The sequence below is a fragment of the Mustela nigripes genome, chromosome 13 (genome assembly GCF_022355385.1).
Source record: "Mustela nigripes isolate SB6536 chromosome 13, MUSNIG.SB6536, whole genome shotgun sequence".
NCBI lineage: Eukaryota > Metazoa > Chordata > Mammalia > Carnivora > Mustelidae > Mustela > Mustela nigripes.
In genome coordinates this window covers 18,892,460-18,916,084 of record NC_081569.1, presented here as the reverse complement: position 1 = coordinate 18,916,084, position 23,625 = coordinate 18,892,460, and the positions used below count along the sequence as shown (strand labels likewise).

The 23,625-nt window shown below is 41.8% G+C and overlaps 1 protein-coding gene across 3 annotated transcripts in view; it reads left to right on the top strand.

Moving 5' to 3' along the window:
• PCSK6 (proprotein convertase subtilisin/kexin type 6) overlaps positions 1–23,625 on the top strand; it is a 180,593-nt gene that overhangs the window by 58,889 nt on the left and 98,079 nt on the right. For 2 of the 3 annotated variants that reach the window (XM_059371683.1, XM_059371682.1), the window contains exons 3-6: positions 2,329–2,439; positions 2,987–3,130; positions 4,448–4,524; positions 6,675–6,763. In XM_059371683.1, the coding sequence (XP_059227666.1) occupies positions 2,329–2,439; positions 2,987–3,130; positions 4,448–4,524; positions 6,675–6,763 (421 nt within the window). The remainder of the gene's footprint in view (positions 1–2,328; positions 2,440–2,986; positions 3,131–4,447; positions 4,525–6,674; positions 6,764–23,625) is intronic. The other variant, XM_059371684.1, reaches the window with a different exon arrangement.

Genomic DNA, 23,625 nt, shown 5'->3' with positions numbered 1-23,625 from the left:
CCGGTTGTCAAAGACTTACAGTGACCTGTTGAGGGAGAGAGAGCTGCCCCTGAGACCAAGCTAGAATCAAGCTAGAACCAAGCTGGAATCAAGGTATCGATGGGGCTGCAGCTGAGAATCTTTCCTTGCCTCTTCCAGCTTTCAGTGGCTCCACGCATTCCTTGGCTGGTGGCTGCCTCCCTCCCGTCTCTGCAACTGAGAATCTGTGCCGTGGACCCATGCCAGGACAGCCCACCCTCAGAACTGTGTGTTAGCGTTGGGTTTGGGGCCAGGGTGCTCACCCTTTCATCCCGCCAGGGGACTATTTTGTGACTTCTGGCAACATGCTTTCCCATGTCATCTCCCTGGTGACCCACTCAAGCTTGGAAGAAGAGAGTTCACCTCCTTCTCCTCTATAACTGGATGTCCACAAGCGACGGAAGGTGCTGGATGTTAGTAAGGTGGGTGGTGAGTCAGTAGGACAAGATGGATTGGGAACGTCCCTGGGGAGCTTGTAGCCATTAGTTGTACACGCAATGCTCTGTTTTGTAATTAGGGTGTTTAGCAGATTAGGAAATATTGTCTTAAGTGTTGTGTACTGAGTAAATCTTTCTGGTTCAGACAGTGATTTATGGGGAAGTTACAAAATGCCATCAGAGGGTATTGTGAACAAAATATCTCACTGTATAGTGTTATTTTCCATGGAAGTATCTATTCACGGCAATTATAAATTATCTAGGACTTGGAGCCGAGGTTCGTTTTAGTGCCTAGCCCCAAACTGTTGTTGAACTGTTTGTGGTGTTTCTAAGGAACCTGGGTGTCTCCTGGTGTTTCAGGAACAAAGCGCGTTGGTAGAGGGACAGGCTGTGATACTTCTTCCTAAGCACTTTTTCCTGTTGATCCATATTGCCTTTTCAGATCAATCCCCACCCTTAAATGTGAGGCGGTATATGGGGCTGTCCTGCTTTCCTTCCTCAGGACAGTGTGGGGAAACGGAAGCCAAGAGAGGTCTGAAGGAAGACATTCTGCCCCTCTGCCTTTGGCGGCCTCTAATTCCCTTCCAGAGTTGCCTTGGGTGGCTCCTCTGGTGGCTGTGCCAGCCTTGGGTCTGAGCCTGAGGTCACCAGCCTTGCCTGGCGTCCCCCCGGGCCCCCACCGCTCCAACCCTTGAAGTTCCCCTCTTCCAATCCTTCTCCTCCTCACCCCACTTTCCCTACCTGTCTGCTCCTTTAGAGCCTGCATCACACTCTGGGCGGCTTGGTGGGGGACCCCACCTAAAGCACAGACTCCTGAGAGCAGAGCCCCAGTGCCGTCGTCCTGCATATCCCCACCCCAGTTCCAGACTGAGCCCCAGAGGGAGCCATTACTGAATCAAGTGGGACCACAGTAGCAAGAAAATGCTTTGCTTCAAGGCGTGGGAATTCTTTCCCCCGTGATCTTTTAAAAGTACAAATAAAACAAAACAAACGTCTTCAACCTCGAAACACTCTCTCTCTCTCTCTCTCTCTCTCTCACACACACACACGCTGAAGTGAGTGCTTTCTATACACTCCTTCATACGCAAGTGCCCCCTCAGGACAACCCATGATGGTGCCCATTGTACAGACAAGCAAACTGAGGCCAGGGAGGTTACTGAACTACTCTCAGTCATACAGCTGGTGAGAGTTGGACTGTGTTTTGAGTCTAGGCAGCTAGGCCTCCTGGATTCCTGCTCCAAAGTATCACAGATACTCCCTCACAAACTCTTTTTCTTGGTTGTGAAGGCAGATCATGCCAACTGAAAATTCATAAAAACCCTGAAGATAATTTAGAAATTTTATTTATTTATAAAGATTTTATTTATTTATTTATTTGACAGAGAGAGAGAGAAAGAGAGAGAGCAGGAACATAAGCAGGGGGAGTGGGAGAGGGAGAAGCAGGCCTCCTGTTGAGCAAAGAGCCCAATGTGGGGCTCGATCCCAGGACTCTGGGATCGTGACCCCGAGCCAAAGGCAGATGCTTTAACAACTGAGGCACCCAGAGGACCCTAATTTAGAAATTTTAAATTAGCAATAATGTCACCACCAAAGAATTACAGCTCTTAATATCTTGCCATATCTCTTGCTAGATTTTTCTCTGTGCTTATTTTGGTACCGTGTTTCCAGAGGCGACTAAAAATTCCAATGTATGGATTACTGTAATTTACTGATTCCTGTCCTCTCTGTAGAATGTCTTGCTTCCAACTTCCAATAACTGTTTGATCAATTCTCCCCTTTTTACAGTCTTCACACTTGTAGCACTGATGGAGAGGCTACAGACAATCATGAGATCCTCTTTAAAATAAATAGTAACTGCATTTCTCCCTGCCAGGTGAAATGGCTCCAACAACAAGAAGTTAAACGCAGAGTGAAGAGACAGGTGCGAAGCGACCCGCAGGCCCTCTATTTCAACGACCCCATTTGGTCCAACATGTGGTACATGGTGAGTGGGGTGTGGGCCTCACTGCCCCCTGGGCATTTGCACTGCCATGTTGCTGGGATGGGTTCATTTCCCCCAGCAAAGCTAAATCCTCACGGCAACTCCAAACAGACGCATTTCCTATCATTGTGAAATCCCTGCTTCAGTGCTGCACAGATGTTCTTGTGAAAGTTTTAAGAATGATGCAAAACCTCCCCAGGGTGGGGGGGGTGTGGAGTCTTTGAGCAGGGCAGTGAATTCTTGCAAGCTCAGGACTAATTAAGCAGTGAAAAGTGAGAGCCCACAAAAGGAGATAATACCCTAGGAAAATGATAGATTGCCAGGTGTAGGAAAAGCTCGGGGAGCACTTCCCATTCACTCTTCCTGGGAATGGGTGGGAGAAAGAGGTTGTCTGCTCTGTAGGGCATGGGGAAGTGTTTCCTTCTCATTCACTTGCACGCATAAGAACGCCCCTGCTGGGTTTGCACCGTACGATGTGCCCATCTTATGCCATGCTGTGGCTGCAAGGAGTCCGTGCTGGGGCTGGGCTTTGTGTCTTCTGTGCCTACAGCACTGTGGTGACAAGAACAGCCGCTGCCGATCAGAAATGAATGTCCAGGCAGCGTGGAAGAAGGGCTACACTGGGAAGAACGTGGTGGTCACCATCCTTGATGATGGCATAGAGCGGAACCACCCCGACCTGGCTCCAAACTATGTAAGTCAAGTCTAGGAACGTGCAAAGATACTCAACCATGCTAGTCATTCCATAAATACACATTTTAAAAACCATAAGGCAAATAAATAAATAAAATAAAAATAAAATGATTTTTAATAAATAAATAAATAAATAAATAAACCCCATAAGGTGCCATTTCTCCCCTCCCCACCCCATTATATTAAACAATACAGAAAACCATGTTGTGGGGAAGGGGGGGGGGTGTTGGCGAAACACACTTCCCTCTGTCATCCTCGAGCCGGGGGTTGCCCAGAAGGATCGGTCCAGATGTTTGAGGAGTCACATGTATTCCCGAGAATGGGTCCTAAAGAATTCAGAAACGGGTGTGGAGATGGTCATCGGACTAACACAAGCGGCGTGAAACATGACACAGGTCAAGCCTGGGCTCTGGACCCAGCTGCCTGGGGTTCTGTTCGGGCTCTGCAGTTCACTAGCTCCGAGACCTCGGGCAAGTTGCTTCACTTCTGGGCCTCAGTGTCACCATCTGGGAAATGGCACCTCATCTGGTCATTGCGAGGACTGAACGTCTTTGTATGTGTAAAGGAGCGAGCCTAGCACGGAGCGCATAGGAAGGAGGCATTCAATATTCTAATGTATTCTAACGAACCTGCGTGTGTAACAAAGGTTAAGTTCACCCATGCCCTATCTGTTGGAGAGACAATCACGCAGCCCTTAAAAGTGGCAGTTTTGCAGTCAACAATCCATGAGAGCTTTTCTGAAGTGTTTTATTTAAAAGGAGGGTGTGAAATGATACGAGTACTATAACCGTGAGTGTCTAAACAGAGACACGAACATTAGACACATAAGGTGATGGACAGTCTGACACATACTGCAACACGGGTGCACCTTGAGGACATTAAATGGAAGATGCCAATCACGGGGAAAAAAAAAACAAAAAACAAATTCTGTATGATTGGACTTAGAAGAGGCACCTAGAGCAGTCCAATTCTTGGGGACAGAAAGCAGAATGGGGATTGCCAGGAGCCGGGGGAGTGGAGAGAGGAAAATGGGTTCAGAGTGTCAGTTTTGCAAGGTGAAGAGGTCTGGGGGTGCAGGGGAGTGACAGGTGAGCGACCATTTGAATGTACTTAATGCCATTGAACTTGATACTTTCAAATGGTTAGGAGGGCACATTTTCGGGGGGTGTCTTTTACTGCAATAAAAACGTACGCAAGATGATAGTTCTAGGACAAGAGTACCAAGTGTATGTTTTTCTCTACTTTCTAATAGAAGCATAAAAATTATTTCAAGCACGCTGTGCCATTTCTCTTCGGTCACTGAGATTTCCTTTCTTAGGATTCCTACGCCAGCTATGATGTCAACGGAAATGATTATGACCCATCTCCGCGTTATGATGCCAGCAATGAAAATAAGTATGTCACTCTGTCTCCTCCTATCTTGCTTCCCTGTCCCTCTCCCTGCAGAATCACTATTGAACTGGCCCCCCGTAGGGATTCCGGAAGGGTGATGGGGCTGCCTGGCCGGTGTCTGGGGCTTAGCCCAGAGCCAGAAGCCAGTGCCAGAACAGCCCTTCAGGCACAAGACAGCCTATGTGGAGTTCACCTCTTCTTGGGGTGTCAGCTCTGCTGGTCAGCTAGAAACAGATGTTTGACCAACTTTGTTTCTGTTTCCAACCTTGTCTCCATGACCAGTTGTGTTATGACAGCAGTTTGGGGGCACCTGGGTGGCTCAGACAGTTAAGCCTCTGCCTTCAACTCAGGTCATGATTTCAGGGTCCTGGGATCAAGCCCCGCATCGGGCTCCCTGCTCAGTGGGGAGTCTGCCTCTCCCCTCACTCATGTGCACGCTCTCTTTCTCTCTCTCAAATGAATAAACTCTTTTAATACAAAAAAAAAAAAAAGACAGCGGTTTGGCCTAGTGGAGCACAGAAGTCATATGCCTGAGCTTTTTTGTCTTCGTCCATGACCTTATGGGAGAGGTGGAAGGGCCCTGAGTGATGTTGGATAGATCTGGGTTCAAGTCCAAGCTTTTCCATCCCTGGCGGTGAGGCTTCATCTCAGTCTTAAGAGACTTTCCCGTGGAGACGATGCTTCCTGCCTCCCTGGGTTGTGGGCGGGCTGAACAGACAGGGGAAGAAACCGTGGGGGGTGCCGTCTAGGTAGCTGTTTTCATCATTTTACAAACGAAGACAGCTGGTCTAGAGAGATTAGATGACTTGTGTGCTGTGAAGTGACAGCCCTGTTGTGGGGGGAGTCAAGTCCAGCTTCACAGACCTGGCCCTGGGACTTCATTCACTGTGTCCTGCCTGTCTTTTCTCTGCTGGCTTGCTCCATGCCCTGAGCTTGTACCATTCCTCCAGAAATATTTCATGGAAAAGAACAAAAGACCTTTCTTTGGTCTCCCAGCTGACACAATGCTTGCCAAGGTGCCTTCTCCCTCCCATATAGTATTCTGCTTTTCTGTAGAGTCCATGGTGAGGTTCAAACACGGGTACCCATGCCGTGCTGTGCAGGGGGGCTCAGCTAGGCTGATGTGTTCAACACCACAGAGCTCAGAGTCCCTGGAGCTAGCAGAGGCCCCAGCCCTGAGGGCTGCTTTCCTGCCTCGTGTCCTAAGGTCATGTGTCCCAAGGTCATGTCCGGAGGTGCCCTTCCTGCTCAGCCACGAGCACACCTTGGGTGCAGGGTGCCTGGGAGGAATGATCCAGACAGGACACAGTGACCTGTGAAGGGCAGGCCTGAATCTGGGTGAGATGGAGCTCCGTGACACTGGGGACAGCCCTGGCCCCGGGGGGTGGCATGAGATCCACAGAAGGACGGATGACTCCCTTCCAGAAGGCTAGCACACAGACCCGGGACTATTTTTAAAGGTGGTTTTAAATTTAAATCAATGATTCTAATCCCCATGGACTCTCACAGAGATGGGCTGTTGAAACTTGCCCATATTTTGGCCTCTCTGCAGAGGAATTGCTTCTATGAAGCACGTTGGAAAATGGGGTCATTACTGAGGAAAGCAATTTGTTTTTCTGGTAATTTCTTCGCAGTCTCTCCGCCGCTGTTGAGTGTTCCAATTTCAAGCGTTCTTCCTCGGCTCCTGCTTAAGTGGCCGTGGAGGGGAGGGGAAGGGAGGGCTGTCCCAAGGTGAGCATGGGGGTGGCAGGGGCACAGGACACCCATTCGTTCTCCCTTCCATCCTGTCAGCCCCATGGATGTCTACGCTGCACCTGCAGTGTGCTAGACAATGTACTGTGGGTGACATGAAGGCATAGTTCTGGAGGAGGAAAGCCCCGGACCCTGGGTGCGGGGAGCAGAAGCCCCTCACTTCGTCCTGGGATTAGGGGAAGTGCTCGCCCTGTGCAGGGGCAAGACTGCCCTGGGGGGTTGGGCAAAGCTGGGCTTGAGGCTCCCTCCCGGGGGAGCAGCTGGCAAGGGAGGGGTGGGGGGGTGGGGGGGGCAGGACAGAGGCTAAGTGACATTCCTCCTTGCAGGAGACCTGAGCAATGCCCAGGACGTGCTCCCGATTGCCGGGCGGAGCCCTAACTTCGTTTTCTGCTTTGCTTCAGACATGGTACTCGCTGTGCGGGGGAGGTCGCTGCTTCAGCCAACAACTCTTACTGCATCGTGGGCATAGCGTACAATGCCAAAATTGGAGGTAAGGTCCAGGGGCACGCAGCTGGGGAGCTACGGGGCCCACAGCATGGGTGTCCCACCAGGGGCAACAGCTTCACCTCTGCTGGCCTCAACCAGCAGGTCTGCTGTGTCAGACCTACGCCCCCCCTTCCCCCCAGTCTGCAGCCTGGTGGCAGGCGGCCAGCACCCCATGACTGGGGTCTCACCACTGAGGAACTGCTCACTGTGTTGCCCGAAAAGCCATCGGGAAGGCACCCCCTTTCTTTCTCGGCCCTGCTAGTCTGACTCACCAGTGTCAACCAGACCACCCCTCAGAAAAGGCCACGCTGGTTCCCTCCTGCTCACAGCCCTGCGGGGGCTCCCTGTCACTCCCACAATGAAAGTCCTTGCTCCAGTATGCTGGCCCACTTCTCCTGCCCCTGCCCCTCAGCTTTAGCCAGGGGACCTTTGTCATAGTGTCCCCTGGTCACAGGTTGTCCTCCCAATTTAGGCCTTGGCTTGCAGCCTTCCTTCCCATCACCCCAGAGCCTCTTCCTGCCTCTCCCTTTGGCTCCGTGCCCACTCTGCTCCCCTCAGCTTGTTCGCCATGGCCAGTGGGGGACCAGGTCTTCCGAGTCCCTGTAAGGAACAATGCCTGACCCCAGGTGTTTCTGCCTCTCCTGGTTATCTTCTCTGTCTAGGAGTCAGGCTTCCCTTGCTGGGAGGGGGATTTAGAGCAGAGTCCCATATCATCTTCCCCGCCTGAGCCTGGCAGTTTGACAGCCCCAACTGGCAATCCGCAGGTACTCCGAAGTAGCAATTAGGGGCATTTCACTGAACTGGGAGCTGAGCAGGTGCGTGCCTTGGGCATGAATGGTCCTTGAGCATCCAGCTGGCTTTGGGGTGCCCCTGTTCTCGCTGGGGACTCTCAGTTTGGAGATGCTCATGCTCAATGGGCCTTCCCAAGACACCGCCTTCCCTGCTGCTTTGCCTTTGCTGGAGTGATTGTAGCCTCTCTGGTCTACTATGGAGAGGTTGGGCCATGGGTTCCCTGGATCATGCTGGAGGTTCCGATGGATACATGCCCCTAAGAAGTCTCGCCATAAACTGTAGGACCAGCCTGACGTGGGTACCAATCCCAGTTCCACCACCCGCTAGCTATGTGTTCTTGGACAATCCATGTAACCTCTCTGAGCCTCGGTTCAGAATAGCAATAACTCAACTGACTCCCCAGGTCTGTTGTGACCATGAAGTGAGATGCGTTGTGTGTGGAAACCATTGGCTGAGGGATAAGTGCAATGGACTCTGAGCAACTCCATCCCTCCTGCCGAAATTCAGAGACAGAATAAAAGTGATTTGTGTTGCCTTGAGTTAGGGCTCAAGGCAACCCACCTTTGGGATTGTCTGAGCCCTGCACCCCAAAGACCCTGGACTGGGAGCACTGACATTTTCAGGGAGCCATTAGAAGTACAGAAAATCGTAGAGTCCCAGACCTACTGAGTCAGGATCTGCATTATATCAAAATCCCGAGAGGGTGTGACAGCCAGTGTCAGTCTGAGAAGTCCTGGTTGAGAGGGTTTTCTGGAGTCAGGCAGGTAGGTGACACCCACTCTGTGGGCTGCAATGAGCAACCAGAGCAGTTAAGGAGGTAGAGAACCTCCAGAGAAAGTGCCCATGAGTGTGGTTGGTTCTCACTCTGTACTCCATGTGGAAATGTTACCCCAGTTTCCCGAATTCGGAAGAGATCACTTCTTTGACCACAGGGCTTGGGAAGAGGAATATTTTTTAATTAATGTATTTCATATCTTTACGTATAATACTGTGCTAGCCAATGAGGGGAAGAAGAATAAGGATAAGACAGATACAATCTTCAACCTTCTAGAAGCTTCACATGTCTTTGGGATGAACCATGCAAACATGAAAGATAGTATAAGACCAAGTACTGAAATGACAGGCAAATGGGGAGTCATGGCACGGCAAGCACTCAGTGGGGGCAGAAGCATGAGGCTGAGGCACAAGCTCAATACAAGAGAATTTGACTGGGAACAGGAAAGGTACTTAGGGGAAAATAGGACAGTTAGCATGGAAGCATGCCACGTACCGTTACAGATAGGGTGGGGCTGGCCATGGAGATGCCAAGTGTGGGGTTGGAGGCTGGCATTGACCCAGGGGACCTGTGATAGCTGGGTCTCCAAAATTGCTTGTATACTGCTCCAGCCCTGCCACACAGGCAGACACCCCTTCTTCCAAGCCCAGCCCTCGACAGGGCAACCCTCAGGCACCCCTAACATAGCCACCCTCTCTGAGTGAGCTAACACACAGGAGATGCCCATGGAACTGACCGTGAGCGTACCCTTTTATTTATTTTTATTTATTTCTTTTAGCTTTTGCTCAAGAGATTAAAGTGTATCTCCTAACTTACTCCAATCTATCTGGAAGCACTCAGACTATTTCATGTATTAGACATGAACCTGAACCAGATTATTCCAATGGACACTCATTCCCATGCTTTGTGCTGTTGTTTTTTAAATTTTACTACATATGTTATAAACCCATAGGCATTGTTCTTCTTCATTAAACAGTTGACTTTAAAATCCTAATGGAAAAGGATATATTTACCTACATATTTACCATTCCTGGTGCCCATCCTCACTTTCTAGCTTTGGTTTCTATGTGGTTTCCGTGTTTCTTTAGCCTGAGAATTTCTTTTCATGTTTTTTGAAGTGCAGGTGTACTGATGACAATTTATCTAAGCATTTATCTGAAAGTGTCTTTATTTCAACCTCATTTTTGAAAGAAATTTTGCTGAACACAGAATTCTAATGGGACATGTTTTTCTTTCAACACTTTAAAAATGTTCTTCCATTGTCCTTTGGTGTCCATTGTTTCTGATGATGAGTCATTTTTAATCTGCATTGTTGTTCCCTGTTTACATAGTGTGATTTCTTTTTTCCATCTGTGCTTTGCCGGTGAGTATGATATACTTGGGTGTAATTTTCTTCATGCTTATCTGGCTTGAGGTTTGCTTGTTTTCCTAGGGGCTTATTCTTATTTTTTGGTTTAAGTCAAATGTGGAAAAATTTCTGTCATTATCTCATTTTTTTTCAACCCTATTTTCCCTCTCCTCTCTTTGGGTACCAGTTATAGTTTAGATTCCTTGATATACCTTACAGGTTATTGAGGCTGTGTTCATCTTTTTAAGTCCTTTTTCCCCTCTCTGTGTTTCAAATTATATGATTTCTACTGCACTGTCTTCAGGCCCATTAATACTTTCTTTTGTGGTGTCCAACCTGTTGTTAATTCCATCCAATGAATTCCCTTTATTTTTTTTTTTTGCTTTCAGATCTCATGCCTTTCTGTCCTGTGATTTCCACATTTTTTTTTTTATTGTTCCCACATCTTTCCTGAGGTTCTTTTCTTCACCCATTATTTCTATCTTTTGTTATCGATTCTGTAACATATTTGTAAGAGTTACTTTAAAGACTTGTACTAATTCCAGTATCTCGGTTATTTCTGAGTGCTTGTAATGCTTGCTTCTTCTTTTTACAATGGGTCATATACTCTTGTTTCTTTGCACATGGCTAGCAAATGTTTGCTGTACCCTAAACGTTGTTGTACTACATTGTAGAGACTGTGGATTCTGTGATCTTTGAATGCTGTTGAGTTTCATTCCAGCAGTCAGTTCATTTTGAACATGTGGAGGTTTGACTCTTCATTTTTTATGATTGATCTCTTTCTGATTTGCCCTTAGCCTTAGGGAAGATTCTTTATCCCAACCACATGGTCTTTCCTTTTAGACATCTTTTGGCATCTCAGAGGAAAGATTGAAATGTTTACCAAGACCTCTAACTTGACAAGAATCAAAGTCCAAATTGACTCTCCTGCAGTGGGCAGTGTCTGAAATATCCACTCAGCTCATTCAGCCTCCAGCTGGTCTTTTCCTCTTGAACTTCTGAGAGTCTTTTTTTTTAAAGATTTTATTTATTTATTTGACAGAGAGAGATTACAAGTAGGCAGAGAGAGAGAGGAGGAAGCAGGCTCCCTGCTGAGCAGAGAGCCCGAAGCGGAACTCGATCCCAGGACCCTGAGATCGTAACCTGAGCCGAAGGCAGCCGCTTAACCCACTGAGCCACCCAGGCGCCCGAACTTCTGAGAGTCTTGCCCAAAAGTGTTTCGTTCAGAGATCAGCCAACCATTTGAGGGGAGTTTATATGTCCTGTTCTGTGGCTCTCTCCTTTCTGAGATTTATCTCAATTTCCAGCTGCTCTAGCTGTCCTAAACTCCATCCTATGACATCTCACGAGAATTAGATTGCATTTTTCCTCCTTAAGTTCTAGCCTCTCTATATACCAAGAGAACTGGGTAGTTCCCATAGAAGAAAAGTGATTTAGACTTGCGTCATACTAAATATGGCTCCCTTCTTTCAAGACCTGACTCCACTGCCTGCCTCTGCCTTCTTCTGTGGGCTTTCGAATGCCCTTATAAAGTCATGTTTCTATTTAATACATCTTTTGTTGAGAATTTATCATTATTATTTTTTAGAGTCAGCGTGATGGAATCTACTCTGCTGTTATTAGAACTATAACTTGTGGTTTATGTTTCTTTACCAAATAGATGATGATTTTGGTACTATTGCTGCATGACAGTTACTGCAAAATGTAGCTGCTTAACCAACAAATGTGCTACCTAGCAGGAATCATGGCTCAAGGTCACTCATAAGTTTGCAGTTAAGCTATTGGCTGTGACTGTAGTCTGAATGCATGACTGGGGCTGGAGGATCTATTTCCAAGATGGGTCACTTATTTGGTTATTGGCTGGAGGCCTCCATTCCTTGCTGGCTGGTGGCAGGAGTCCTTCTTCCTTGATTCCTCACCATGTGTAACCCCCTGTAGGGTTCTTAGAGCATCACCATAACATGATAGCCAGCTTCCTTTTTTTTTTTTTTTTAAGATTTTATTTATTTATTTGAGAAAGAGAGAGAGAGGACAAGCAGTGGGGAGGGAGAAGCAGGCTGCCCATCCAGCAGGGAGCCCAATATGGGGCTCAGTCCCATGACCCTAGGATCATGACCTTAGGCAAAGGCAGCCACTTAACCAGCTGAGCCACCCAGGTGCCCTTATTGGTAGCTCACTTCTTTCATTTAAGGTGATTCAAGAGAGAGAAGGAAGAAACAGCCGTGTGTATGACCTAGTCTTAGAAGTCATGTACCATTACTTCAGGCAAATGGATCATTAAGTCTAACAAACACTCAAGGGGAGAGAAATTAGGCTGCTCAATTTGTGGATATGGTTTAAAGTCACCACAGATAGGGCTCCTAAAAGTTTGATTACATATTTATATAAATGGAGTAATTTTTTTCTACCCACTTGCTTTGTAAAATTGTCCATTTCTTATATGTTCTAGCACATTAAAATAATTAAATCAAATGAAAGAATTAGTAGAACTGTCCTAATAATACCTTTTTTTTTAAAAGATTTTATTTATTTATTTGACAGACGGAGATTACAAGTAGGCAGAGAGGCATGCAGAGAGAGAAGAGGACGCAGGCTCCCTGTTGAGCAGAGATCCCGATGTGGGGTTCGATCCCAGTATCCTGGGATCATGACCTGAGCTGAAGGCAGAGGCTTTAACCCACTGAGCCACCCAGGCATCCCCTAATAATATCTTTAAAGTAATATTCTTGCTGGAACATTACTAGTAAGTCAGATAGCTCCGAAATACATGTAATGATTTATCAAAGGATGGAGGAATATGGAGAAGAAGGTTAAAATATCTAGATCCTGGTGAAAATGAATTCTTATTTTCAGTATTTACTGAATGTTTGCCAGATAATAGGCACTGATCTAAGGTCTGTATATGTATTCTTTTATAAGCTCCATAAAACACTTGTTATAGATGCTGTTCTTACCCCCTTTTAGTGATGAGAGCCAGAGAGGTTAAGTAATTTGCCCCAAGGTCAAACCAACCTGGCTCTGGCCCCAGCTCTTTATGTCTACTCTTTAACAGGAATCTTTAAACCATAAATACAGACGGATGGATGGATGGGAGGGTGGGTGGGAGGGTGGGTGGCTATTATTTCATTGACATTTGATCATACTGTGCTTGTTTTTAGTATAATATATTAAGATTAATTGTATGCAACTTAACATGAGAAATTAAATCAAACTAAATAACTGCTGAACTCCAGATTTAATTTTATGTTTAAACTTCATATTTGATTTATGTGAATGTAACAGAAGAAAAGGAAACTTGAAATGAAGACATTGCTAAACTTAACATAAATAGTTCATTGTAATGAAATATTTTCTCAAATAGCCCTTTAAGGTTATTAAAAACAAAACAAATCCCAAGATTGTGAAAATCATTCAGAGGCCAATGTTACTTTTTTAATGTTTAATTTGACTTATGTGAATTCAACAGAAGAAAAACAAACAACTTGAAATGAGGGAATTGCTGGGCGTCACATAAATATTTCACTATGGTGAAATATTTTCTCAAATACTCCTCTAAGATTATTAAAAAAAAAAAAAAGACAAACCCAAGATTATGAAAATCTTTTAGAGTCTAGGGTTACTTTTTTTTTTAATTACATGTTTCCCATAGTGGATCATTAGATAATTAGCACTTTTCACCCTCACACCTTGACTTCAGACTTTTGTCATTGCCATTACATTGTCAGGGTTCAATGGTAATCATCTATCATGATAATCTCACACTTAACTTGGTCTTGGTTCACCACCATCGTCTGCAGTACAGCTTTTCTATTCCTGAGTTATTTACTTTGATTTATCTCTTATTTCCCTGGATTTCATCACTGAGGAATTTTCTTCAGGAAAGGCTAGCAGGTGCTGTATTTTCCTAGTTCTTTCATCTTTGAGAATGTTCAAAGGTTACCTTTAGACTTGAATTAGATCTGTGTTATCTGTTACATCCTTACAAAACTTAGCAAACATCACCTTGTTTGTCCCCTGGATTCACTGTTGCTTGGACTTAGCTTGGGGTCAACTGATTTTTTTTTCCCCCCCTTTGTGGGTAACTTAACTTCTTGGCTTGTATAGAATTCTTCCTTTAAACATGAGGTCCAGTAGCTTTGCTGGGCCAACTGTGCATGAGGATTATTCAATAGCAGCTCTTCTTGGGATTCAATACACTTGAAAAGATCTGGTTATTATTATTTTTTGTAATTTCAGACAGATTTTCTTCTGTTACTGTTTTGAGCATTTTGGGTTCTGTATATGCAGCTCTAGTCGTCATGTGTACCACTCACACATATATTGGATGTCTAATTCCTGACTTCTGTATTACTTTCTAATCATATTTAGCTTTTTATTTCTTTCCCATTTTATTTATTTATTTGTTTGTTTGTTTGTTTGTTTTCAGCTTTTCTGAAGCTGAAGCAGTTTCACCCGTGTCTCTTTTTCCTAGAGAAAACCCTAGTAAGGCTTTATTTCTAAAATTGTTTAATGTTTTCCTTCTATTTCTGTACTGAGGATGAACACACTTGGGGCCTCTTCCTGTTGCCTCGTCATCTCTTCATTGAATATTTGTGTATCTTTGATCTCTTGTTTCAGAGAGAAATTATGTTTTCATTCAATTATGCAGAAATGTTTATGTTTTCATCATTCTCTTGTACTCGTTATGCCCCAGCTTTCCTTGTTTCCTGTAGCATTGTTGCATAGATGTCATGCTAATCACTTTCTGGTTATTATTAATGACTGACTGGAGAGGAGATGAAGGCTTTCTCTCTAGACCAGTAAGGTGCTAAAAGATGGGGGGTGAGGGGTAGGGAGGAGAGGAGAGGGAACAAGGCTACAGGCACAGAGGACTTGGGTGGACCCAGATCTTTCTCTTCCACCAGTCTAGTAGCTTTAAGAACTCCTCTCCTCTCACCAGTGAATTAGCATGAGTTCATGTTATGCTCCCAACAGTGGGGATGGGGCAGAGCTGACTGTCACTTACTTTTTCTCCTCCAACAAACCATGTCACAAAACATGCCTCTTCTTAACAAAAGAAAGAAAAAGTTTATTTATTTGAGAGAGAGAGAAAGAGAGCACAAACACGGTGCGGGGGGTTGTTGCAGAGGGAGAGGGAGAAGCAGACTCCCCACTGAGTGGGAAACCTGCTGCGGGGCTGGCTCCTGGGACCCTTGAGATCATGACCTAAGCCAAAGTCAGACACCGACTGAGCCACCTAGGTGTCCCAAAATGCCTGTTCTTAGAAAGAACAGTATAGTTCTTGATCAGACCTCACTGTCTCTAAAATAATAGACTTTTCACTTTTGCTGTGAGAACAATGCAGTGTGGCAAAGAAACAAACCCTCCTCACAACCCCTTGGCCCCCCGTCCCCTGGTCATAAGGTCCTCAGGTGCACTGCCTAATTTATGGAGAAATTACACACCCTAGGGAATCACAGAGCCATGTGTCACCTTTATTGTTTCCAGAGAGGAGAGTGGGTGCTTGATGTTAACTGGAAGTCTCTTTAATTTCAGAGAAATTTTAAATTTTTTTATTAAGTTTATAGAGCTATACATGGATGATTTGTGCCTTTTCTCTATGTGTAATATTTCAGTAAAAAGCTGTTTAAATTTTTTAAATTTAAGTTTATTTTTTCAGTGTTCCAAGATTCATTGTTTATGCACGACACCCAGTGCTCCATGTTTAAATTTTTTTTATGTTGTTAGATTAGTCAATCATTTCTGTGACTCTTGGATTTGGGATCTTACTTTATTATCCAAGATAATAAATCGATTGTCCTGTATTTCTTCTAAAAACATAGCTTTAGAAGACTAGTTCGTCTCAGAGCTTTCATGGTTTTATCGTTTGCATTTAGCTTTTTAATCTATATGGAATTTATTTCTGTGTATGGTGTGAAGGAGACATTTAGCTTTATTTTTCCCTGCAGGTAATGTTTACTGATCTGCACACACCACCTTTATCCTCCATTGTTTCATTAGTTTCATTAGCTTATTTGTTTTCAATCCCTAAACAAGACTTCACTATTAGTTATTATAGTTTAAGAGGATTTTTTTTATAACATAAAGGACAAATTTCCTCTAAATGGTTCTTTTTCAAAAATTTCTTGGCTATTCTTGCACATTTTCTCTTTCAGATGAACTAGAATCTGCTTGTCAAGTTCCATAAAAAATCCTGTTGGGATTTTGATGGGGATTGCATGGAAATTATAGATTAATTGGGGGAGAATTGACATCTTTACAATATTGAGTCTTCCCACGCAGGAACATGGTATGTTTCTCTTTATTCAGGTCTTCTTTGACACCATTTGAAAGAGCTCTCACTGTCTTCATATCAATCTTATGCATTTCTTGTTAGGTTTATATCTAGGTCAGTTTTTAAAATTGTATATCCGATTGGTTATTATTGAAATGGATATAGAGGGAAACTCGATTTTTGTGTGTTGGGTTTTTGTATCTGTCCACCTTAATTTTCTGGACTGATGCATATAAAAGCTCTCTGTAAATGTAATGGTGGTTTTTATCTCACTGATAATCCTCATTTCTTTTTCCTGTCTTATTTCAATGTATAGGGACTCCTGATGAGTATTAAATAGTGGTGATTTATAGGTTTTGTTGTTTTATTTCTGCTGTATGTTCCTAGTATTTGTAGATGTCACAAATCTACCATTTGTAGATGTCTTCCGTAGGTTTTCTGTAATGACTTTTTACTAAATTAAGGAAATTTTTATATTCCTAGATTTCTAAGAGGATTGATGGGGGATGAATGGATCTATTGTATTTTATTAAAGGCTTTTTAAAAAGCATCTATTGAGACAATTATATTGTTTTTCAAGTTTACTATTTAATCTGTTTAATGTAGTAAATTATAGATTTCCTAACAGTGGAAATTTCATTCTTCCATCCTTAGAATAAATTCTATTTGATTATGAGTATTGTTCTTTTAAAACTGCTTGCTGTGTTCAATTGTTAATATGTTATGTATGGTTTTTGAATCTTTGTCAGCTAGTTTGAACTACAGTTGCTGCATTTTGTGATGTCCATCTCCAGTTTGGGTATCAGAATTATGCTGGTTTTGTAGAATGAATTATAAAGTTTTCCATCTTTTACCAGGCTCTGAAATGGTTCGTATACTGTGGCCATTGCCTGCTTTCTTAATGTGGGTAGGGCTGATAAATCAATTTGACCAGACAGGATGACTCTTTAATGGGCTAAGTCTATTCAGGTTTTCTATTTCTCCTTGAGGAAATTTTGGTAGTTAAATTTTCCTACAAAATATTCATTTCTCCAGATTTTCAAATATATAGCCTATTAATTTAGTTTTGTATTCTTATAATTAAAAAGATATATCCTTCACATTTATACTTATAATTATTCCTAATATTTATTTGTAGCATGAAAAATTTGCTATTTTATGAAATAGGTTTTTTTCTGAGAACAAGATTTTGATCCTTTTTTATTATTATTATTTGAATTCTGTTGTTTTCTAATTCATGAATTCTACTTTCCTTTATTAATTCTTTTGGCATTTTAATTTTTATTATTGTTGTTTTTTCCTAGCTCCCTGAAAGGAAGGCTTAGTTCTTTATATTCAGGCTTTGACGGGCTCTAATAAGTAAATAAATGTTCTATATGCTTTCCTCCTGTTACCTATCTCTGGCTTAATTATATAGTGTTCTTATTGTTACTCATTTCTGAATAGTTTTTATTTGAGCTTTGATTTCTCTCATTAACTCAAGAGTTATTTATAAGGAAGTTAAATTTTTTTTCCAACTGGGTAGATTTTTTGGCACTCGTTTTGTTGCTAATTTTTAACTTCCTTGCATTGGGATCAGAGGCTGTGTTCTTTATAATTTCTGCCTTTTGGGATTTGTTGAGTATGTCTTTGTGGTCTAATTCATGTTCAGTTTTTGTAAATATCCCAATGGGTTTTTGAAGAGTATTTTTATTCTATGCTATTGAGTACAAAAATTGTTATAAATTAGATCAGAGGTTGCTACAGATGGTTTTGTGTGACCCACACAAATGGTTTTTTTTTAAACTTTTACGCAAACAGTTATAAATCAAGGGATTTCCTATGAAAATACAAGTTTCTCTTGAAAAATCAGGAGCTCCTGCCATGCTGGGGCCTCAGTCCTTCATGGCAACAGCTAGCTGGGGCTGCACAGTGGCTGTGCCTTCAAAGAGCCCTTCATCTGTCCCTGCTACTGCCTGGTTTGATCTACGCGTCTCCTTCAGCCATTTGTCCTGCCTTCCCTGTGCCTGTAGGCATCCGTGTGCCTTACCTGTGGGCCTGACCAAGCTCTTTCAAAAGTTTGGGAGTCTTGGGTTCGCTCTGCCTCATCTATTTCTGAGAAGGAATATTGGTCTCCATATTGATTATGGCTTTGTTGATTTCCCTCAAGCTTTGGTGTATAAATTTCCTAGCCATGTTTCAAGGGGCGCAGAAGTTATCATCTCTTGTTGGTGTAAGGAATCTTTCTTTAATCAAAAATCCTCTCTTTCATTCTCTTTTTGCCTTTTGTTCTTTTTATCATCATTCTCCTCATATATCTTTTTAATCCTGTATTTCGAGCCTTAATTTTGTAAGCAGCCTGTCTCTGGCTTTATTTACTTATTTTTCTTGAACCGTTCAAGAATTGCTTCAGAGAGGGAATTTGAGTTGTTAACACCTGTTCTGATTTCAGATTTATTTAGGTTAATCTCTGTGACCCTATTTTGCTTTCTCTTAATTGACTTAGTTTCCCTATTTTTTTTTTTACTGTTTTTTTCTTTGTTTCTTTGACTTCCCTGCCCTTTGCTAGACAGATGTAGTTTCTTCTGTCTCCTTTTTTTCTTTCATTCTAATGGCTTGAGATCTTTACATTCCAGTTCTGTCTTTCTAATCCCCTGAGGCACACATACCTGAATTTATATTTTCCAACACCGTTCAGCATTATTACTCAGTAACTATCCCCTTCTCCTGAGCAAAAAAAGAACCTTATCAGAATTCCCCGTCCCTCTGCCGCCTTCTCTTCTCCTTCATAACCTCCCAAAATTGGGGCCATCCAGGATCTTCACTCTATATTGTTATGAACAGTTTTACATTAAGCAATAATAGTTATGTTGGATGAACCAAAAAGATGGACCATTTTCTTTGGTCACCATTGTTTCTTTGATTCTATGTCTTTCTTTATGTTAGATTCTTTATTTACAAGGTTGTCTTTTTTTAATTAAATCATTCATTCTTCTAAAAGATATTTTTGAGTTTCCTATTCAGGTGGATGGATGTATAGGCAGTAACTTTTCCTAGTTCCTGAGGGCCTTATTTTCTCCCAACAAATTTGGCTGCGTTGAGATTTTAGGTTCAAAATAATTTTCACTCAGAATTTTAAAAACATGGTCCCTCTGATGAGGGGTCCAATGCCGATATTAATTTTTGTTCCTTTTCAAATAACTCATTTCTATCTTCCAGAAACCTTCAGTTCTCACTGTGAGTTTGTTTTCTTTTTCTTGCCTGACTCCATATTATAATTAACAGTTAAACATTTCGCTTTGGGGCACCTGGGTGGCTCAGTGGGTTAAAGCCTCTGCCTTCGGCTCAGGTCATGATTCCAGGGTCCTGGGATCAAGCCCCACATCGGGCTCTCTGCTCAGCAGGGAGCCTGCTTCCTCCTCTCTCTCTTTGCCTGCCTCTCTGCCTACTTGTAACCTCTGTCTGTCAAATAAATAGATAAATAAATCTTTAAAAAAAATTACGCTTCGATAACTATGATACGATAACTATGATATGCTTTGATAACTTAAAGGTGGACCAGTTTCTTTGGTCACCACTGTCTTGGGTATTGGAAGAATCCCTTAAACTCAGTCTTCCAGCTCTCTGATACCCTATCTACTCAGTGTGTAAATTCTGAAAATAGTTTCTCATCTATGACTTCTAGTTGATGTTTTCAGTTACATTTTTATTTGAAATAATTGGAGTGTAAGAAATTCACATGGAGTATAAGAAATAATGCGCAAAGATCCAATATATCCTTTACCCAGTTTTCCATAATGGTGCCATCTTGCAGAACAGTAGTGCATACAATAGTACAACCAGGATACTGACATTAATACAGTGAAGATACAGGATAATTTCATCACCAGAAGAATCCCTCATGTTGCCCTCTTAGAGACACATACTCCCACCCTGATCCTACCCTAATCCCTTGGCAACCAACCACTGATCTGTTTCTCATTTCTATAATTCTGTCATTTCAAGAATGTTAGATAAATGAAACCATATACAACTGTTTTTTTCACTCAGCATGATTCCTGGCAGATTCATCAAGACTGCTGTGTATGTTGGCAGTTGGTTTCGTTTTATTGAAGTGGTATTCCGTGATATGGATGTACCACAGTCACCGACTGAAGGATATCTGGGTTATTTCTAGGTTTGGGCTATTAAAATAAAGCACCTAGAAACATTCTTGTATAGGTTTTATGTGAATGTATGTCTTCATTTCTTTAGGATAGATATCCTGGAGTGCAGTTGCTGGGTTCTATAATAGTTTTATGTTTAGTTTTTTAAGAAACTGACAAATTGGGGATGCCAGGGTGACTCAGGCAGTTAAGCATCTGCCTTCTGCTCAGGTCATGATCCCAGGGTCCTGGGATCAAGCCCCGCCTCTGGCTCCCTGCTCAACCGGGAGGCTGCTTCTCTTTCTCCCTCTGCCCTTCTACCTGCTGTGCTCTCTCTCTTTCTCTTTCTCAAATGAATAAATAAAATCTTAAAAAAAAAAAAAAGAAACTAGCAGATTGCTTTCAAAAGAAACTGTGCTGTTTTACATTTCCACCAGCAATAAATGAATGATCCACTTTCTTTGCATGCTTGCCAGTAATTGGTAACATCACTTTTTAATTATAGCCATTCTGATGAGTATGTAGTGATATTAATTTGCATTTCCCCAAGGCTAGTAATGTTGGAAATCTTTTCTTGTATTTATTTGCCATCTATATATTCTCTTTAGTGAAATGTCTCTTCATATCTTTTGTTCATTTTCTAATTGTAATGTTTGATTTTTTTAACTGTTCAGTGTTGAGGGTTTTTAATATATCCTACCTACTAGTCCTTTGGTGATTATGTTGTTTGTGAATATTTTCTTCCATTCTGTAGCTTGTGTCTTCATTGTCTTTAACAGGGTCTTTTGCAGAGTAGAAGTTTTAATTTTGATGAAATCCTTTAATAAATTTTTCCTTTTATGGATCAAGGTTTTTGGTATCAGTCTAAGAACTCTTTTGCCTTGTCTTCAATTCTGAAGATCTTTTGGTTTTTTTCTAAAAGTTTCTTTATGGGTTTAAATTTTGTATTTTAAATTCCATCTTGTGAGATCTTGGGTTGCTTCTGTGTAAGGTGTGAGACTTAGGTCAAGGTTTTTTTGGTTTGTTTGCCTATGGATGTCCAGTTTTTCCAGCACCATTTGTTAAAATGCCCATCTTTCTTCCATTCCGTTTCTTTGGCACTTTTGTCAAAAATCAGACAGGCATATTTGTGGGAGTTTATTTCTGGGTTCTCTGTCCATCCTATTGTCTGTGTGTCTGTCCCTCTGCCGCTGTAGCATAGTCTTGATTACTGTAGCAATATATCAGTTGTGAAACAGGGTAAACTGATTACTCCCACTTTGTTTTTCTTTTTTCAAAATAATTTTAGCTGTCCTATCTAGTTCTTTTGCCTCTCCATACAAGTTTTATCTTTATCTTGTCAATAACTACAGAAAAGTCTTGCTGGGCTTTTGGTAGAGATTGTGTTAAACCTCTGTATCAGTTGGGATAATTGAGATCTTTACTTTGTGGATTCTTTTAGCTCCTCCACTGTATCTCTCCATTCATTTAAATCTTTAGTTTCTTTACCAGCATTGTGTAACTTGCACTATACAAGGCCTATACATGTTTGTTTAGATGTACACCTAAGAGATTCATTGTATTTTAACCAAGGATAACGAGCATTGAATTTTCAAGTTTGAGGTTCATGTGTTCATCATTAATATATAGAAATGTAATTGTTTTTTGTATGTTGATCTTGTATCCTGCAATTTTTCTGAACTTGCTAATTTGTTCTATGAGAGATTCCTTGCAATTTATACTAGATAATGTCATCTGCAGATAGGGGTAGTTTTATTTCTTCTTTCTGATCTACATGCGTTTGATCTTTTCTTGACTTACTGCTGGAACTTACAGCCAAGAGTAGACATCCTTATCTTGTTGCTGATCTTCAAGGGAAAGCATTAAGACTCCCACCATTATGTATAATATTATATAATATTAACCTACAGAGTTTTGTAGATGCTCTTTAGGAAGTTGACAGTGTTCCCTTCTATTTATAGTTTTTGGAGGATTTTTAAAAAATGAATGGATATTGAATTTTGTCACTGCTTTTTTCCTCAGTGAGTGATATGATTATGTGAGTTTTCTTCTTTAGCTTATTAATATGGAAGGTTAGGTTGGTTGATTTTTGAATATTGATCCAGCCTAGAATCTGTGGAATAAACCCCACTCTGTGATGGTGTTTTCTTTTTATATATTATCAAAATCTCTGCCATTATTTTGTTGAGGATTTTTGTGTATATATTATATTCATGAGGGGTTTTGGTCTGTTATTTTCTTTCTTTCTTTTTTCCTATACTGGCTTTTATTTTATTTTATTTCATTTTATTTTAATTTTTAAAGGTTTCATTTATTTATTTGACGGAGATTGACACAGCAAGAGAGGGAACACAAGCAGGGGGAGAGGGAGAAGCAAGCTTCCCACTGCACAGGGAGCCTGATGCGGGGCTCTATCCCAGGACCCCAGGATCATGACCTGATCCACAGACAGATGCCTAATGACTGAGTTACCTGAGGTGCCCCTCCTATATTGTCTTTTAGTTTTTATATCAGGGTTATACTAGCTTCAGTAAGTAAAATGGAAAGTAATCCCTCATCTTGTTATGTTCTGAAAGTAATTGGGTAGAATTGATGTTAATTCTTTAAACTTTTAGTCGAATCCTCCAGTGAAATCATATAGACCTTGAGATCTTTTGGGGAAAATTTTTTTTAATTACGAATTCAATTTCTTGAAAAGTATTAGGGCTATTCAAAGTATCCATTTCATAGTGGGCGAGTTGTAGCAGTTGGTATTTTTTGAGGAAGTGGTCCATTTTGTCTAACTTGTCAAATTCATGTGTGTGGAGTTGTTTGTAATATTACCTTATATATACTTCTGATGTTTGTAGAGTCCGTGGTCATAGTCTCTGTTTCATTCCTGATATTGGTAATTGGTGTCTTCTCTTTCTTTCCTTTGTCATTCTTACTAGAAGTTTATCAGTTTTGTTGATCTTTCATAAACCAGTTCTTTCTTACATTATTTTTGCCAGTGTTTTTCATTTTCAATGTCATTGTCTTCTGCTCTTATCTATATTATTTCCTTCCTTCCCCTTGTTTTGGGATTGCTTAGCTTTTCTTTTTCCAGGATCTTGAAGTGGATGCTTAGGTTATTGATTTGAGACTTTTCCTCTTTTCTAGCATAAACAATAGTGCTATAAATTTCCCTCTCACAGTAGTTTAGCTGTGTCTCCCATATGTTGTCTTTTCAGTTTTGTTAAGTATTGTGTATTTTTTTTTCCTTGAGACTCCTTCTTGGACCAATAGATTATTTAGAAGTATTTTGTTTTCTTTCTAAGTGTTTGGAGATTTTTCTGTTATCTTTCTGTTATGGATTACTAGTTTGATTGCATTATGGCTGGAGAACACATTCAATGTCAGTTCAGTTCTATTAAATTTGTTGAGGTTTGTTTTATGACACAGGATCTAATCTATTTTGGTATAAGTTCTGTTGGCAGTAGAAAAGAGTATTTATTCTCCTGTTGTTGGGTGGAGTGTTCTAAAAATGTTGATGACAGAGCACCTGGGTACCTCAGTCTGTTGAGTATCTGTCTTT